Genomic DNA, 14,917 nt, shown 5'->3' with positions numbered 1-14,917 from the left:
GGCCAGTTGCAGAAAGAACCTTCTGCAGCCCCTTCCCCAGATCCAGGGGTGGAGGCAGAAGGGGAACAGACCTGAGAAATCAAAGGATTGGGGGTGGCCAGAGGACACGAGGGAAGGCAGGAGAGACATGCAGGTACAAAGATCTCAGGACACTTCCTGGAGCCCAGGGAACACCCCCAGATGAGTGGGGAGAACCTTTCCACCGAAGGAGAACTTTAAGGTTCATACTATTGTCTGCCCCTCCCCACTTTCCTGCTGGGCAGCACAGACCTGCAGCAGCTCAGATACATGGCCTTGGCAGAGGCAAACTGTATAGGAAGCATCAGGTGGTTTCCACAGCGGAAGATTGCAGCGAGGGGCAGCCTTGGCCCATTCCTGCCATAGTAACCATCTCCTAGGCCATTACCAACCCTTTTCCCAAATTCACAAATACCAAGGTGGGTTCTAGGACAGACCCCTTCTCTCTCTCTCTCACACACACACACACACACACACACACACACACACACCCCTATTCACAGGTACATCCATACTATAGCAAGCCCACACAGATAAACACAGACAGTGTCACACACACTCAATGCATACATATGAAGACCATTTTAGTCTCATCCTACCCCATCCAGGCCCTCCCATTCCCAGAAATGACAACAGAGACGGCAGCCGAGATCGGTAGGAAACGTCTCGTTGACAGCTCAGAGCTTAAAAAAAAAATATATACATATATAAAAAACACTCTGCCCCTCCCCCATGAATGGGTCCAGGCAGCTCCTTCCTGCAGGGGCAGGGGAGAGGGGCACGGGCACTGCCTTTCTTGAAGGCAGCTCCCTTCTCTCCCTCCAGTTCATTGTGGGAGTCCAGGCGGCAAGCCCCTCTGGGAAGGAAAGGCTCCCTGAACATCCACCTTGGTGCAGGCTGCAGGTGTGGAGGCCTCACCGAACTCTTTAGGACACACTCCCACCCCCAAACTCCCCTGGTCCATTGTCCATGCCGGAACTGCAAGTGCAGAAGAGGGGTGGGGTGGGCCGGTCCAGTGCTGGCTCAGTCTGATGGTTGCTGTTCCTGGAGAAGCCCGGAGCTGATGGCTCCACGACTGCAGAGTCCTAGCCTGGGCTCATGCAGCCTTTTACCCCCACTGAATTTTTTTTTTTTTTTTTTTAAAAAGGAAGAAAGAAAGAAAGTGGGAGGCTGAGGGGACAGAACATAGGGAGAGGCAAAGGTGGTCAGTTGGGGAAGGGAGCTCTGCAGTGGCTCTCCTTGGCTGCCTGCCCAGGGTTGGGGGCTGAGCCTCAGTTGGAGTCAGAGTCTGAGGAGTCCCCTGAAGAGGAGGAGCTGGAGCTGCTGCCCTCAGACTCATTGTCTTCATCCTCATCATCATCATCGTCGTCGTCGTCGTCGTCATCATCGTCCTCATTCTAGGAGAATAAAGAATCTGTGGTCACTGGGGGTCGGTCCCTCCTTCCGGTCCACCACCCTCCCTTCCAGCATGCTCTGTCTACCCACCTCATCCCCATCTTCGCTCTCATCTTCGCTGCTAGACTCAGAAGAGTCCCCGCCATCCTCGGAAGAGTCCCCATTCTCATCATCTTCCTCCTCTTCCTCTTCCTCATCATCCTCATCTTCCTCATCATCGTCGTCCTCAGACTCCTGGGAAGTGTAGTGACACATCAGTGGCTGGATGATATTCACTTCACTAGACCCTGCCCTGCAGACACCCACCCATCTTGGAGGGGCTCCTTACCGACTTAGACTGCAGGGTGGTTCGGCTAGATTTAGGATTTGGGCCTCGAAGCTTAGTCATGTTCTTCCGTTTCTACCAGGAAGGATGGGAATAGGAAGGGGGCGGCAGTGAGTTCTAGCTCCTGCAGAGTCCCTTGGGCCCGGCGCCCCCCCCCCCCCCGCTCCAATGCCCGGCTCTCACTCACATTGGAGATATATTCTTTGTATGCTGCGCGGTCCTGGGGAGACAGGCTCTGGAGAGAAGAGCGGAGCGTCAGGGCATCCCCATCCCACTGCTGGCTACATATGTGAACATTCTCTGGGCATAGCACTTGTATACCATCTTTACTCTTAGCCTCCCCAAATCTTGGTCTTTGCAGAGAGCTCATAGGAGCTCAGAACATGGCTCCTGGTTCTGCCACAAGCACCTTTTTCTGAGTCACCCTGAACTGGCAGCCAGTTTCCTATCAAGTTCCCTCAAATCATAGCTCCACACTCAGGACCTCCTAAACCCCAAAGCCTCCCCCATGACTCATGAGGGGACCAACCTCCCCTGGACCCTGGTCTTTGAGCCAGCCACTGATGAGATGATGGAGAGTGACAAAATTCTAGATATTAATTCCCACCATCTCTCTGGGTCTTTGGTCAACCTATCTGAGTGGCAGGCAATTCTCCTCACTGTATAGATCTGACTGTTCAAAGTAATGGAGAAACAGAGACTGACAGCCTGGCCAGGGCTTATAAGTCCACTGGTCCTGGCTGGAAGGGAGAAAACACAGCTGATTTGGAGGATTTTCTACCATGTAACCTTGGCAAATACTTAATGCCTTGGCTTCCTTAGCTTTAAAAGTGCCAGTGCCCATTGCCCCACAGAAACCACGGGTGAGGACCATCTAGCATGAGGCCTCCCTCTCCTTTGCCCCCTCTCACCTTGACCCAGAGGTCCAAGTGCACCTTGTACTGCTTCTGTTGCTCCTCTGCCAGCTTCTTATAGTGCTCCTTCTGGCTTTGTGAGATGCGCTGCCAGCGGCTGCCAATCTCTACCATGCGTTCCTTCAGTGGCAAGTGATTCAACTCCCCGTTGGACAGCAGCTCCTGGGAGAACTTCTGGTAACCGTTCCTGCAGGGTGGGGACACAGGTACGGGTCAGGGTCCTCAGCAAGCCACCTTCCTGTCCCATCTCTTCACACACCAGGATAGGCTCTAGCCTCAGGCTTACATGGGAGGTTTTTTGGGCTCCCCCTGAAACTTCATCTTCTTGGAAGAGTTCGTAGCAGCTGGAGGGGCCCGCATCTCACTTAACTCTCTCTGCAGAGAGACAGGGAGAAGTCATATTCACACCCAGCAGGTCCCACCCCACTGTCACCAAGCCTTTGCAACTACTTGCCAAGTTAGCACACCAAAGAGGCCATTTCAAAATGCTCTCTAAATTGAATTTACATCCTCTAGGAGGCTAGTATCTTGGCCCTCACCTAGCCTTTGACAGGCTGAAGGTTGAGACTGGCCCAAGATCCCAACCAAAGCTGGGACTTCTGGCCCAGAGCCCACTTATTTACATGGAGGCAAATGGCTCAACCCCTTACCTCATATCGTTTTTGGTCTTCTGCTGCCTTCTTAATCCACATCAGCTTCTCCTTCTTCTCCATGTTGTTCCAAGTCATCTCCATGGCTTTCAAGGCTTTCACCCGGTCATTCTAAGGTACAAACGAAGGGTATCAGCCACAGGAAGGGTTCCGTTGTTGCTGGAGGCTACAAACCAATCCTTTCCTACTCCGTGCTACCTTGAAGCGGGCCAGATAGTCTCCAATGACACTCTGCTGCCATATTTCCTCAGCTCTCTTGGGCGACTCAGGCAGCTTGCCTCGCTCTTCACGCTCCCCGCCTGGCTTCCTTTCAGACTGTGCCTTCAGAGCAGCCTCCCTGGCCTTGTATTTAGCCTACAGGAAAGGCAAATGGAGTCAGCATGCAAACCACCCCTAGGGGGCGCGCCAAGCCAATTAAGCAGCTATAGCAGACTCCTGCCTAGAGGGCGGGGCCGGCAAGGGCGAGGGCGGGGCTGGCAGAGGCCACAGACAGCGCTGATGCTGCGCAGACTCCGCCCCACCCATGGGGCTGCTCTCCAAGGGAGACAGCACCGGCCGACAGCTTCCCGCCTAACAGCTCGCGCGGGCACATGCGTGATCCACACTAGGCGCCTTAACTGCCCGCGGAAGTGGCCCACGCGGCCCTTAGGGGAGATTAATGTCAGACTCTAAGGCCTGACCTTCTTCTTCTCGGACAAGTCGTTCCACATGCGGGCCAGCAGGCGGGTCAGCTCGCTCTCTGAGAGCTCAGGCCGCTCCTCCTGCAGCTGCCTTCGCTTCTCCTCTGAGAAGATGAACATGGCAGACACAGGCCGCTTGGGCTTTTCAGAGCCGCCCTACGAGGGACGGAGAGGGTCAGAGGTACAGTTACCATTAGCATCGCGTGGGCGGCTCCACCGTATGTGGTTGTCCTGTGGCACATACCTTGCCGCCTTCCTGAGAAGGCTTCTTGGAGGCTGGACTGGTGGTCTGCTTCTTATTGATGTTCAGCATCTTTTCCTCCCCCATGACCCGCTGCTGCTCCTCCTCCGGCAAGCTCTGAGCAGGGAGGAGAGGGGCATGGGCTGCAGCAGGCAGGCTCATCAGACTCGAGACTGCCTGCCAAACTTGCCCTGTCCACCATGCTACTCACCTCGAGGAACCGCAGCAATTCCACCTCATAATCTTTCTTTTTCTAGGAAAGTAAGGGAACTCAGTCAGTTGGGGACTGCCTCCATTACTCTGGGGTAGTTACCTCAGTAGGCCCCTAGGGACTGGGTATAACCTTCTCTCTCCCTAAAGATGGTAGACAAAAAGGCCTGAGCTGTCTGCTTTTATAGATGCAGACAGTATACTCTGGCAAGTTGGAAGCGATGGCCAAGGCACATGTAATCAATGCATAACAGCCTGGCTGGGGCAAACCTCATGCTTGAAACAAACCCCAAGACAGGACCCAAAGATCAGGGCGGTACCTGGTCACATTTCTTGTGATAGGCGTCCTTTTCCTTCTGGGAAAGCAGTTTCCACTGCTGGCTGCATAGCACCATGCGCTCTGTGCTGGGCACATCCTTCATGTTGGCCATGAGCTCTGCACAGTATAATGAGTAGCTGTTCCTATTGAATCCAAAAGAAGACATGCCCATGAGCAAATGGGCAACAGGCTTCCTAGCTGCCCAACCCAGGTTCAAAGTTCTTCAAAGGCCAACTCTCTGGCTGCCCACTTGCCCGCCCACCCACCCAGGGCAGCGCTCACGGAGGTGGCTTGGTGGGTCGCCCATCAAACTTGTCCTTGAGCTGGCGTTCAGCCTTGGTGAGGGTAGATTTGGTGATGCCTTCCTCGCTGATGTTTAGTTCGGGGTGTTTCTGGATGTAATCACGCATAATCTCCTGCAGAGTGAGAGGTGGGGGAGTGGAGGGTAACGGGGCGTGGGGTTAGCTGGGACACCATAAGGGGGAGAGCCGCTAGGGAAGGGAAGCAGGGAGCAAAGCTGGGGATGGCCATGTATGTCTGTGTGTCTGCTGTGTCATCTGTAGTATGGTGTCCTGCTCTGCCCTAGCCTGAGATCTCTCCATGGGGCGGGGGTCGTGAGATGGTAGGGGCAGAGGCGAGGGGCCCCAAAGGGCCCCTCCCTCAATAGAGGGCCAGGGAATGACTGCCACCTGCAGAATGCGGTGACACAAGTCAGAGGGCACAGGCTCGTGAAGAGCCGGATGGGGAGGAGCGCAGCGGAAGCCTAACCTCGTACTCCTTCCGCTGCTCCAGGGCCTTATGAATCCATTTCAGCCTCTTTTTGTCCGAGAGCTGAGACCACTGCTTCCCCAGGGAGTCCTTCACCTCCTTCGTAGTGGCCTGCAAACCAAAAGCCGTCAGACACACACAGGCAGCCAGGGGCAGGGGAGGGGGGTGAGGGGCACAGAGGCCCCGCCCCCTCGGGCCACAGGAGGTCACAAAAGTGTCCACCACAGGCCAGGAGGGTAAGGTGGAGAGGCAGGGATCCGCCTTGGTGCAAGGGACAGGCTCACACACACACTCATTCGTACGCCAGCTGGCCCAGGCCCTGTCCATGCAACCCCCCTGCTGGGGAGGGGCCTCCTCTCCTGCTCCCCTGCACCATACCCAGCCACCTGGCGCGGCTCCCCCCTTGCCACCGCCGTGTGCCCTCCACCCCTACCCTTTGGCCAGACACTCACATCCGGCCGCACTTTGAGATACACCTTCTTCTCATGGGTGTACCACAGTTGCTGGGGAGTTTTGGGCTTCTCAGGGATGTCCGACTTCTTGGCATTCTGGATAAGGTCAGGGTGATCCTCCCTAGCCAGGGGACCGAGCAGGGGTCAGCAGGGGCACTTGCTAAGGCAGACCCCAGCTAGCTGTCCAACCCAAGCCTTCTTTCTAGGCTTCCTGCTGGAACTTAGTAGCCAGCAGCCTGTCTCTGCCTCTGAACCTGACACTAACAGTCTACACAAGACTTCCATGTTTCATGGATAGTCAGATTTAGTCTCCAGCCAGTATCAATTTATCCTACCACACCCAGTGCCCCATGGCCCTCCTCTGCCTTACCTGAATCGGGCCAGGTTTCGCTCGAACTCCTGTTTCTCCCTCTGGAAGTCCTGAATATATTTCATCTGAGGGGAGGAGGGGATGGGGTCATCCAGGACCCAAGGCTATTTCACCCAGAGCTAGAAAAGCCACCCTGCTAACTGCCTTGCTCTCTTCTCTGTGAGGTGAACTCATACTAGGCCTGGATTTACAGGGGTCTTTCAGACACCCAATCACCATCCAATTCTCTTAAGTCAAAATAGAGCAGAAGCCAGGGGACATGGTGTCACTCAGTGTGGGAACAGTAGCAGGCTAGAACTACCCACCCCTCCTCCAATAGCACAGAGCACTCCTGAGTCTTGCCACACTGTTTTCCTCTTCCCACCCTATGGCAGCTGATGTTGGTCTATCCCCTCCAAGGTGGCTGACAGCACCATGGAGGCCAAATTCTACTTCTAAGGTAGGAGAGGATAGTGTTGAAGGGACACAAAATGAATTCTTGCAATGCAAATCACACCCCGATGTCCTGAATTTGGAGTTTCTTCCCTGTCCATCAGTTCTGGGTCTCCAGTACTACTCATATTCCTGGTAACCAACCCAGCTCCTGCTTCTGACCCCTTCCTCTAGGGTCCTGGAGCCCCAGGATCCCTCAGAACCCAACTTTTCCAACTTTCCTCTGGCATCTTGCATCCTGGCTCCCACATAACAGACATTCCCTTCCTCCCTCTATTCTAGAGGGTCACACTAGCACTGGAAGGGACTAGAGGCTCACAACCAACCAGACCCCTCCTTGTAAGAGGCACCAGGTGTAAGGAGGCAGCTCATTTTCCCCATGCTTCCCAAGAAAACCCAAGAACAGCGTAGCCTTCTTGGGGCAATCTCAGTCCTCCTCAGACAAGTTTTTGGACTTAAAAGGCAAATGAAGGTTCTAGCTCACACTCTATGCCCCAAATCAGGAGCAGAGTAGTGACGTGACTTACCTGAAGACCCCTACACAGCTGATTGGCAAGACACAGTAGGACAGGCCCAAACTGGTATGCCCATACTAATGTTCTCTGCAGTTTATCTTCCCATCCTTTGGAGGTTTGGTGGTATGTGTAGTCTCTGTCCCAAGTTTTCACCCATGGGGTTAAATGACCTCTGGCAAGTCTTGCTACTCCTTATGAGGGTATGTGCCACAGCTTCTATCCAACCAAGCCTATTCCATTTTGGATTTAGCAATAAGGGTATATGAGCACTCAGGCACAGTGTGCAGAAAAGCAGCTACTCAATATGCTGGCTGGTGCCATTTGGGAGGCTTGATATATACAACTTTCTGACTTTTGTCTGCCAATGTGCATTTTTTACACCTTGCTCCCTCTCACTGAGGCATCTCCTCGTCTCATCACCCATCTTCTTCTTTATGTTCCTTCACTCCTCATTCAGGGGTGTGTGTGTGTGTGTGTGTGTGTGTGTGTGTGTGTGTGTGTGTGAACTCCCTTTGATGTTTTGCTTTCTGGCTTCCAGGGAACCTGAGCTGTCTTTGGTTTTATCCAGCTCTACTCAGGAGGTCTGGACAACTTCTACCCTCTAAAGTGAATTATCTCTGGTAAGCTCATCAGAGGTCCATTTCTGTAGGGAACAGCCTGAGGTAAGGAAGAAAGACTCATGCCCTTGTACATGGGGAGGCAAGCTCACTTATGTGAATATGACAGGAAGGAGCACACTGGAGGGAGTCAGAGGAGCCCAAACTGAAGGATGCCCTAACATCATTCAGCAAAATCAACCAATCCCCTTTCTTGTGGTCTCTTGTATGCTCAAGTATCACAGTAGATAGAGAAATGCTGTATAGATTGCCAGGGAGGATGCTTGAGTGTGACTGTTTAAAATCCAATTTCAAGGGCTGTGGGGGTAACAAGACCAATCTGAATGCCTTCTGGGTCTTCCCCTACAAGGGGGCCTGTCTGACCTTTTGTGGGCCTGGGAAAGGATAATTAACCAGGGGCACCTCCATATACACTCCACTCCACTGCATTACCCACCCACACCCCTGGTGTGGAGTCCCTTTGTCTACAGCCTACCCCCACCCCACTGACCTACCCACACCGGCTGCCCCCCATCTGAGCCCCCCTCCCCCACCTTCTTCTTCTCTGGAAGCTCCTTGTACTTCTTAGACAGAATCTTGGTTAGGTCCAGGTTGCTCATCTCAGGGTGGAGTTTCGCATACTTGGCCCGCTTCTCCATGAAGAAGCGGAAATAAGGGGTGAGAGGCTTCTTTGGGAAATCTGGGTGTTTCTGGAACAAAGAAAACTGACATTAGATACTATCCATCCTTTGAAGCCCTGACACCTCGGCTTCTCCTCCTGGTTGGTAGCTTACCTTGAGTTTTTTGCCTTTGTAAGGATTTTTAACATGTTCCTGAGCATCAAGAATCAATTCTGTTAACGTACGAAACTTCCTCACCTGAAGGAAGAGGGAAGTGGGGAGAAAGAATCTGGGAAATGCCATTCCATAGTTCTTTCCCAATGTATTATTGCTACTCCTCACCAGACCTAGTTCACTGAAGGAGACAAACCAACAGCCACCCCTGACCCAGAGGCACTAACTACCTCATGCCTACTGCAGAGGTCCAAGCAGTTAGCACACAGACCTAAGTGTCACAACAAGACGGACTGACCTCACTGTAGCTCCCACACCTGTGCCTCATTCCATCCCTTAGTCTGGTTTGGGCCATAGAAGCCTGCGGCAATTAAGTATCCAAGGCCACATAGAAAGATTGCAGTAGAACTGTGAACCCTAGGATGTTGCTATTGCTCAGGCCACTTTGTCCCATAAGGCATAAATCAGAGCTGACAAACATGTAAACGCTACCCAATATGACAGGTTTGCTTTACTTTCCCAGTTTTCTCTGATATTAAAAAAAAAAAAAGACATATATAGAAGTGTATTTATGTGCCAAAAAGTAATCAGTTACCTCGTTAGAAATCTCCACCCATTTGAGCTTGCACATATCTCCTGAAAAATCCTTAAATGCAACTTTTTCCCAGTCCATATGCGACTCTGTGGTTTTGAACTTGGAGCTGTCATTGGATGGAAGGTTGTTCTTCATGCATTCCAGCAAAGTTAGCATATCTTCCTGGGACCAGCGGTCTGGTGAGGTACAAGAGAAGTCATTGCACATGGCTTATGCCATTCTCTTGATCATTCCCCAGTCTTTTTGAGTTCAAACCCTCCTCCTAAAGCCCCTGGTCGCTTTTCATCTGCATTACTGCATCTTTCCTTAGACCTGGCTCGGCCCTAAAAACAGGGGCCCTGGACTAGATACCACCATAGTAAGCTATTCTGGATGTCATGTCTGGCTTACTCCAAAGCTATCATGTCTAACATGCTAGGCTCTTATGGGCCTCTTTTTATTATGAGATGGAGTGAAGCTATAGTGATTTGGGGGCCGAGAGAAAAAAGCAGACAGTAACACATCTATACCACAAGCATGCAAGGCCTGAGCTGGAGTGTGTGTAGTAGGTACCCCATGAACATCTCTCCATCACGGCGGGAGACCAACATTAAAGACATAATACAGTCTATCACCTGCCTCCTCCAGTCACTTTAAGGAAGACCAAAGGAGAATTTCTGGCAATTAAGAAAGATGGAACTCAAACATCAGAACCACACACAACATCTCTGAAAAAAGGCATGCAGGCAGGTAGAGAGGTCTCAGGGTCTTACTCTCTGGAGAACCCAGAATTCCAAGTTGCCATCACAGCCCGACTCCCCAAGAAGGCAAAAAGGCATCTTGGGCCAGTGGCTTTCATCTGCTAAAGTGCACCCTAAAAAGACAGCACAGAGCCTCTCTGGAGAGTGGCTGCCCCTGGAAGCTGAGCTGGGGGAATCCACAACCAGGATGAAAAGGCGCTCTTGACTTTCATTTGCATCCAGTAACCCGGGTCAGAGTTTCAGCAGAGAGGGTCACATGGACCCATGATCCTCTCCCCTAAGGTCTTACAAGCATTGCCAGATGCTCAGATCCAGACCCTCTACTTCACAGACATTACACCCGCAGAGGCTGCTGGGACCTTGCCAACTAAAGTTCCTATGGCTTGGACCCTAAACCAAACTACCTCTCTCTCTCTTCCTACCTGTCCCTGACAAAACTCTTCTCTCCACTTCCCTGCCTCTCCATCACAGCAGGAGGGGAACATAAAAAACACAACATACAAACTCAAGGCTACGTAATTTGGATTTAGTCAAAGACAGAATTTCAGATGCTTGACTTTATAAACTTAAGACCATCTCCCAGTTCACAGATCGAAGCCTGGAGGAAACTTTTAGAAGCTGCTTGAGTTCATGTGTAAGAATAGACAAGTTTAAAGGGGACAGAGCTGGGGGCCCCTACCTTGGCCTTTGGGAGCGGCCATTTCCAGGTCTGTGGGACAGTCCGCTTCTCCGTTCATTCTCCAGCTGTCCAGCCACCTCCTCGGTCGCGCTGGCCGGGCAACCCGGGGTCAAAGCCACCTCACCCTTTCGAAAAGACACCAGATCCACTCAGGTAGGCTGAGAGGAGAGGGACTTTCTATCCCACCCCCTCCCACAGGGGAGGGGGCATAGGTCCACACTTTCAGGGAGACCCAAGCAGGAGGCTCACAGAATTCATCGGTGGGTGTAGGAGTGAGCCCCTCTCTTCCCTATCCCTGCCCCTGCAGCCCAGCTGCGCCGCATGCGCCCTCCCCTGCCCACGCGAGAGACTGCTCCCAGCTCCCGCGTGCAGCTAGCGCCCGCCCTCCGGCCTCCTTCCCCCACCCGGGCCAAAAAAAAAAAATTTTTTTTTCCCTTCCTCCTCCTCGTTGAGCGCCCGCCCCGGGGAGGCCCTAGGCTGGAGGGAGGGGGAGGAAGGGCGGGTAAAGGGCGCGCGCGGGCACGGAAGCGGGCACGCGCCCCAGTCTCCTCCTCCCGCTTCCCCCCCGGCCCGTTCCCCCCGCCTCCGCAACCCGGCGGGGACCCGGACGCAGCGCAGCCGCCGCCAGCCCGGGAGCGTAGCGGCCGCACCGCCCCCGGGGACCAGATCCGGATTCCCGCTGCTCCCCCCTTCCAACCTCCCAACGCGGTCGCTGCCCGTCCGGCTAGGCGAGCAGCCGGAGAGAAGCGGCCTAGCGTGTCCCCCGCCCCCGAGCCACCCACCGGGGCCAGAGACGCCGCCACCGCCCAGCTACCCCGACGCGCACGGAAGATGCCCGGCGCAGAGGCGCGACCGCGGCGGGAACTACCGCCTCCTCCCCGAGCCTGCGGCCCAGCCCTGCCGGCGCCCCCGCCCCGGCCTCCGGGGAGCCGAGCCAAGCAGAGGGCGGGAGGACGGCGGCCGCGAGGCGGGGGTGCTGCGCTCACCGGCCCCGCCGCCCCCTCCGGCGGCCAGCGAGAACTGCGCCTGCCGGCCGGAGAAGCGCGGGCTCCTCCACCTGGGGCCTCGCTTCCTGCCCTTCCCACCCCCGGTTCTCGGCGCCCTTCCCCGTGTCCCGGTCAGCTCGTCTCCAGTCCTCCCCGGTATCGCCGCCCGGCGTCCGCGGCTCGCTCCCTAGCCCTGGCCCCGGCGCACGTCCCGCCGCCTCGGTTACCCGGCGCAGCGCGGCCTCTGAGCTCCCCGCTCCGGCGGCTCCCTTCCCGGCTCTGAGCGCGGCGCCCTCCCCCGCTCGGCCGGGCACAGCCGCAACTCCCTCCCGCGGCGGCAGCGGCTCCTCCTCCGGGCGCGGCGGCGCTGGGGCGGCGGCTGCTGCTGCTGCTGTGGCGCGGCGGCGGCGGCTGTGGCTGCTGCCTGCTGCTCCTCGCGGCGAAAAGCACAAAGCACAGCGCCCTCCGCCTGCAGGCAGCCCGCCCGCCGCCCGCCCGCCGGCCCCGGCCTCAGCTCGCACACCCCCCGCCGCCGCAGCAGCCTCCGCCGCCGGAGCGGGGAGGAGGAGGGAGAAGGGAGGAGGAGGAGCGGGAGGGGGGGCGGGAGAAGCGGGGCAGCGAGCGCGTCCTTCCCCGTAGAGCGCACACCGACCCCCGGGGAGCGAGCGCCAGCCCGCCCGCCTCGCCGGCTCCGCTCCCTCCCACAGCCTGCCCGGGCGGGCTCCGCGGGGGGCAGCTGGGAGGAGGGGCGGGCGCTGGGGGGACCCGGGCGGCCGAGGCGGAGGCAAGGAAGGAGGGGAGGGGGGTTGGTGGTAGTGGCGGCGGCGGCTGCTGCTGTTGCTGCCGCCGGGGAAGGGGGGGGCCGGGGTAGGGAGACACGCAGCCGCCCGGATGGCGGCGGGGCTGCGAGCCGAGGCGGGGAGGCAAGCAGGCGGCGAGAGCGACCTCGCCAGCCCCGCGGGGGAACTAGCAGGCTTGGCCGGCGCGGGAGGGAGGGCCGAGGTGCGGCGGTGGAGAGGGTGCCCAGAGGGGTGGCCGGCGAGCCTCGCGGGTGCCGGCAGCCCTGCTCTGGAGCTCTCTTCCAGGTTCTCCTAGCTTAGGCTCGTCTTCCGGAGCAGCTCTAATCTGCTTCCCTCTCCCGCCTCGGGGAGCGGGCAGTCGCCCACCCTGGTCCCCGGAGCGTGGCCACCGGCTTCGGGCTCAGGCTCCCCGATCGCGGTGCCAGGTTTCGGCGCCTACCTCGCGATCCCCCTTATCGCCGAACGGCACTCAGAAAACTTAAAAAAAAAAAAAAAAACCATACTACCAGCCCTCTAAAACCAAACAAAAAGCCCCCAAATCCACCTTGTTCCTTACACCCGGGAAACGACCTGGAGTGGCTGGCCCCGGCATAGGAAGGGAGCCGGTTCAATCCAGCCCGGCGTGGCTCCATAGGCCTGCCCTGGGCGCGTGGAGCCCGGAGATCGGCGCCGCCGGGGAGCAACCCCTTTCCCCCGAAATCCGCCGCACGGAGACCCACTTACCGAGCGTGTAGGTGCTAGTGAGGGCCAGGGGAACCTGGCACTCCGGCGGGCGGAAGAGCGGAGTCGCAGCTCCGCAGCTGCCGACGCCGGGCCAGCGAGTCTCCAGACAAAGCCCGAGATGGCGAAGCGGAGCGACGGCTAATGGCGAGCCCCACGCGCCGCGCTCCGCCCGCCCCGCTCCGCCCGCCCGCCCGCCTCGGCGCAGCGCAGCGCCGCTTCGAGCGCTCGCCCGTCAGAGCCGCCTTGGCGCCGCCGCCGCCTCCCGGGCCGGCCTCGCCTGGCCCCTCCGCCTCCTCCGGACGGCTCAGCCTCACCCCTTCCCTCCCACCGCTCTGGGGGCTGCACGAAAAATTTTAAAAAAGGAATAAGAAAAAAAATTTTTTTTCTAATTTTTTTTTCAAGGCAGTCGTTTTTCGACGTTTGGCTTTTTTTTTTTTTTTTTTCTCTTGCTTTCTGCTCGCACTCACCTGCGGGGCCGCCGGCAGGGCTGGGGGCGGGGGTGCGCGGGGTTGGAGCCGCCGAGCGCGGGTTGAAAGCTAGCCAAGCTCTGCAGCGCCCGACCCGGGCGTGTACGCCGCCGACAGTCCCCGCAGAGAAATCGTCCTCCTACCCCCGCCTCCATCGCTCTGCGTTTCTCTTCCAATCAGCCGGTCGCTTGGCGGCTCCTCCAGTCTCCGGCCAAGCCAGCTGCCTAGAGCGAGCTCCGCTCCATCTGCTCGCCCGACTCCTCGCTCCCCTACCGGGGCGGGCGAGGCAGCTTGAAGCTGGAGGGGAATCTGAGGGATCCTGCCTGCTCTCGCTCCCATTGCTCCATTCCCGCTGTCTCCTGCCTCCTCCTCTCCTGCGTTTTTCCAACTCTCCCCTGTCGCCACTGGTGTGTGTCTGAGTGTGTGCGCAGGTTTTCTTTTTTTTTTTTTTTTTGGTTTTTTTTTTTTTTTTTTTATTGCTCTGCTTTTGCAACCCTGAAGCTAAAGCGGGGTGGGGTAGAACGGTGTGTTACAAAAATGAATTTTAAAAAAATTAGAAAAATAAAAAAAACAGACGCTCCTCCTAGGTTTGCAACACAGAAATACCGGGGAAGCACCCTGCCTCGTTTGGTCTCGATGCCCCGCGAGGGCCTTCCGGGTTTCAGAGCGAGGCTTTCGTTGTTCTTGATGACCCCCATCTTCAGTGGCCTTAAGATCCGAGGAGTTAGAGCGAAAAGTTCTCCCCTGGGTCGCAGTGGAGTTGGGGAGATTTTTCAAGACGCTGCGGAGCGGCCAATCCCGTCTACCCCGGCTTCCGTAACTAGGCCGCGGCCGGGGTGGGGGATTAGAGCAAAATCCCGGTGCGTTTGTGCGAAGGAGCTCGAAAGGGGGAAGCCAAAACCGAACGGAGCTTCGTGCGTCTCCCCTTAGTGTCTGCCTCCAGTCGCCTGCTAGCTCCCCTTTAATTTTTTTTTTTTTTTTCCTTCTCTCCTTTAATCTAATTTCTTCCAACTCCACCTTTGTTGTTACCGGCGTCACGTCTGGATCAGCCAATCCCCTTCTCGCAATCAGCTTGTCAAAAAGGCTCGGCCAGCCCTGAGAAAGCAGGCTGCAGGCGCTGCCCCCCACCCCGGCGGCAGTGGGGAGCCGGGAGGAGAGCCCGGCACCCCAGTCCTAAGGCAGGAGCTGCAGCCCGTCCACCACCGTTGGAACCCCTCGAATTCCACCTTCCAGCAAGTCTGAAGAGGG

The 14,917-nt window shown here is 56.5% G+C and overlaps 1 protein-coding gene across 6 annotated transcripts; it reads right to left on the bottom strand.

Annotated features, from left to right (window-relative positions):
- Positions 1-669: 669 nt before the first annotated feature.
- On the bottom strand, positions 670-14,060 carry Ubtf (upstream binding transcription factor). Of its 6 annotated transcripts, none has more exons than XM_051178216.1 (21): positions 13,670-14,060; positions 10,694-10,818; positions 9,275-9,450; positions 8,680-8,763; positions 8,440-8,595; positions 6,343-6,407; positions 5,973-6,093; positions 5,521-5,631; positions 5,035-5,168; positions 4,754-4,895; positions 4,435-4,476; positions 4,227-4,340; positions 3,983-4,138; positions 3,501-3,656; positions 3,303-3,413; positions 2,939-3,027; positions 2,650-2,839; positions 1,926-1,973; positions 1,742-1,813; positions 1,504-1,647; positions 670-1,415 (listed from the first exon to the last, which is right to left on the bottom strand). In XM_051178216.1, the coding sequence occupies exons 2-21, from the start codon at positions 10,749-10,751 to the stop codon at positions 1,290-1,292; spliced, it is 2,295 nt and encodes a 764-aa protein (XP_051034173.1). In that variant the 5' UTR covers positions 10,752-10,818; positions 13,670-14,060; the 3' UTR covers positions 670-1,289. The 6 variants fall into 6 exon arrangements, with proteins under 6 accessions (XP_051034173.1, XP_051034159.1, XP_051034166.1 ...); XM_051178202.1 differs by lacking the exon at positions 13,670-14,060 and adding an exon at positions 13,203-13,370; XM_051178209.1 differs by lacking the exon at positions 13,670-14,060 and adding an exon at positions 11,907-12,052.
- Between the last annotated feature and the right edge of the window lie 857 nt (positions 14,061-14,917).

Source organism: Phodopus roborovskii, unplaced genomic scaffold (assembly GCF_943737965.1).
Source record: "Phodopus roborovskii unplaced genomic scaffold, PHOROB, whole genome shotgun sequence".
In the NCBI taxonomy this organism is placed as follows: domain Eukaryota; kingdom Metazoa; phylum Chordata; class Mammalia; order Rodentia; family Cricetidae; genus Phodopus; species Phodopus roborovskii.
The sequence above is the reverse complement of the archived record's forward strand: the minus strand, read 5'-3'. Positions and strand labels throughout refer to the sequence as shown.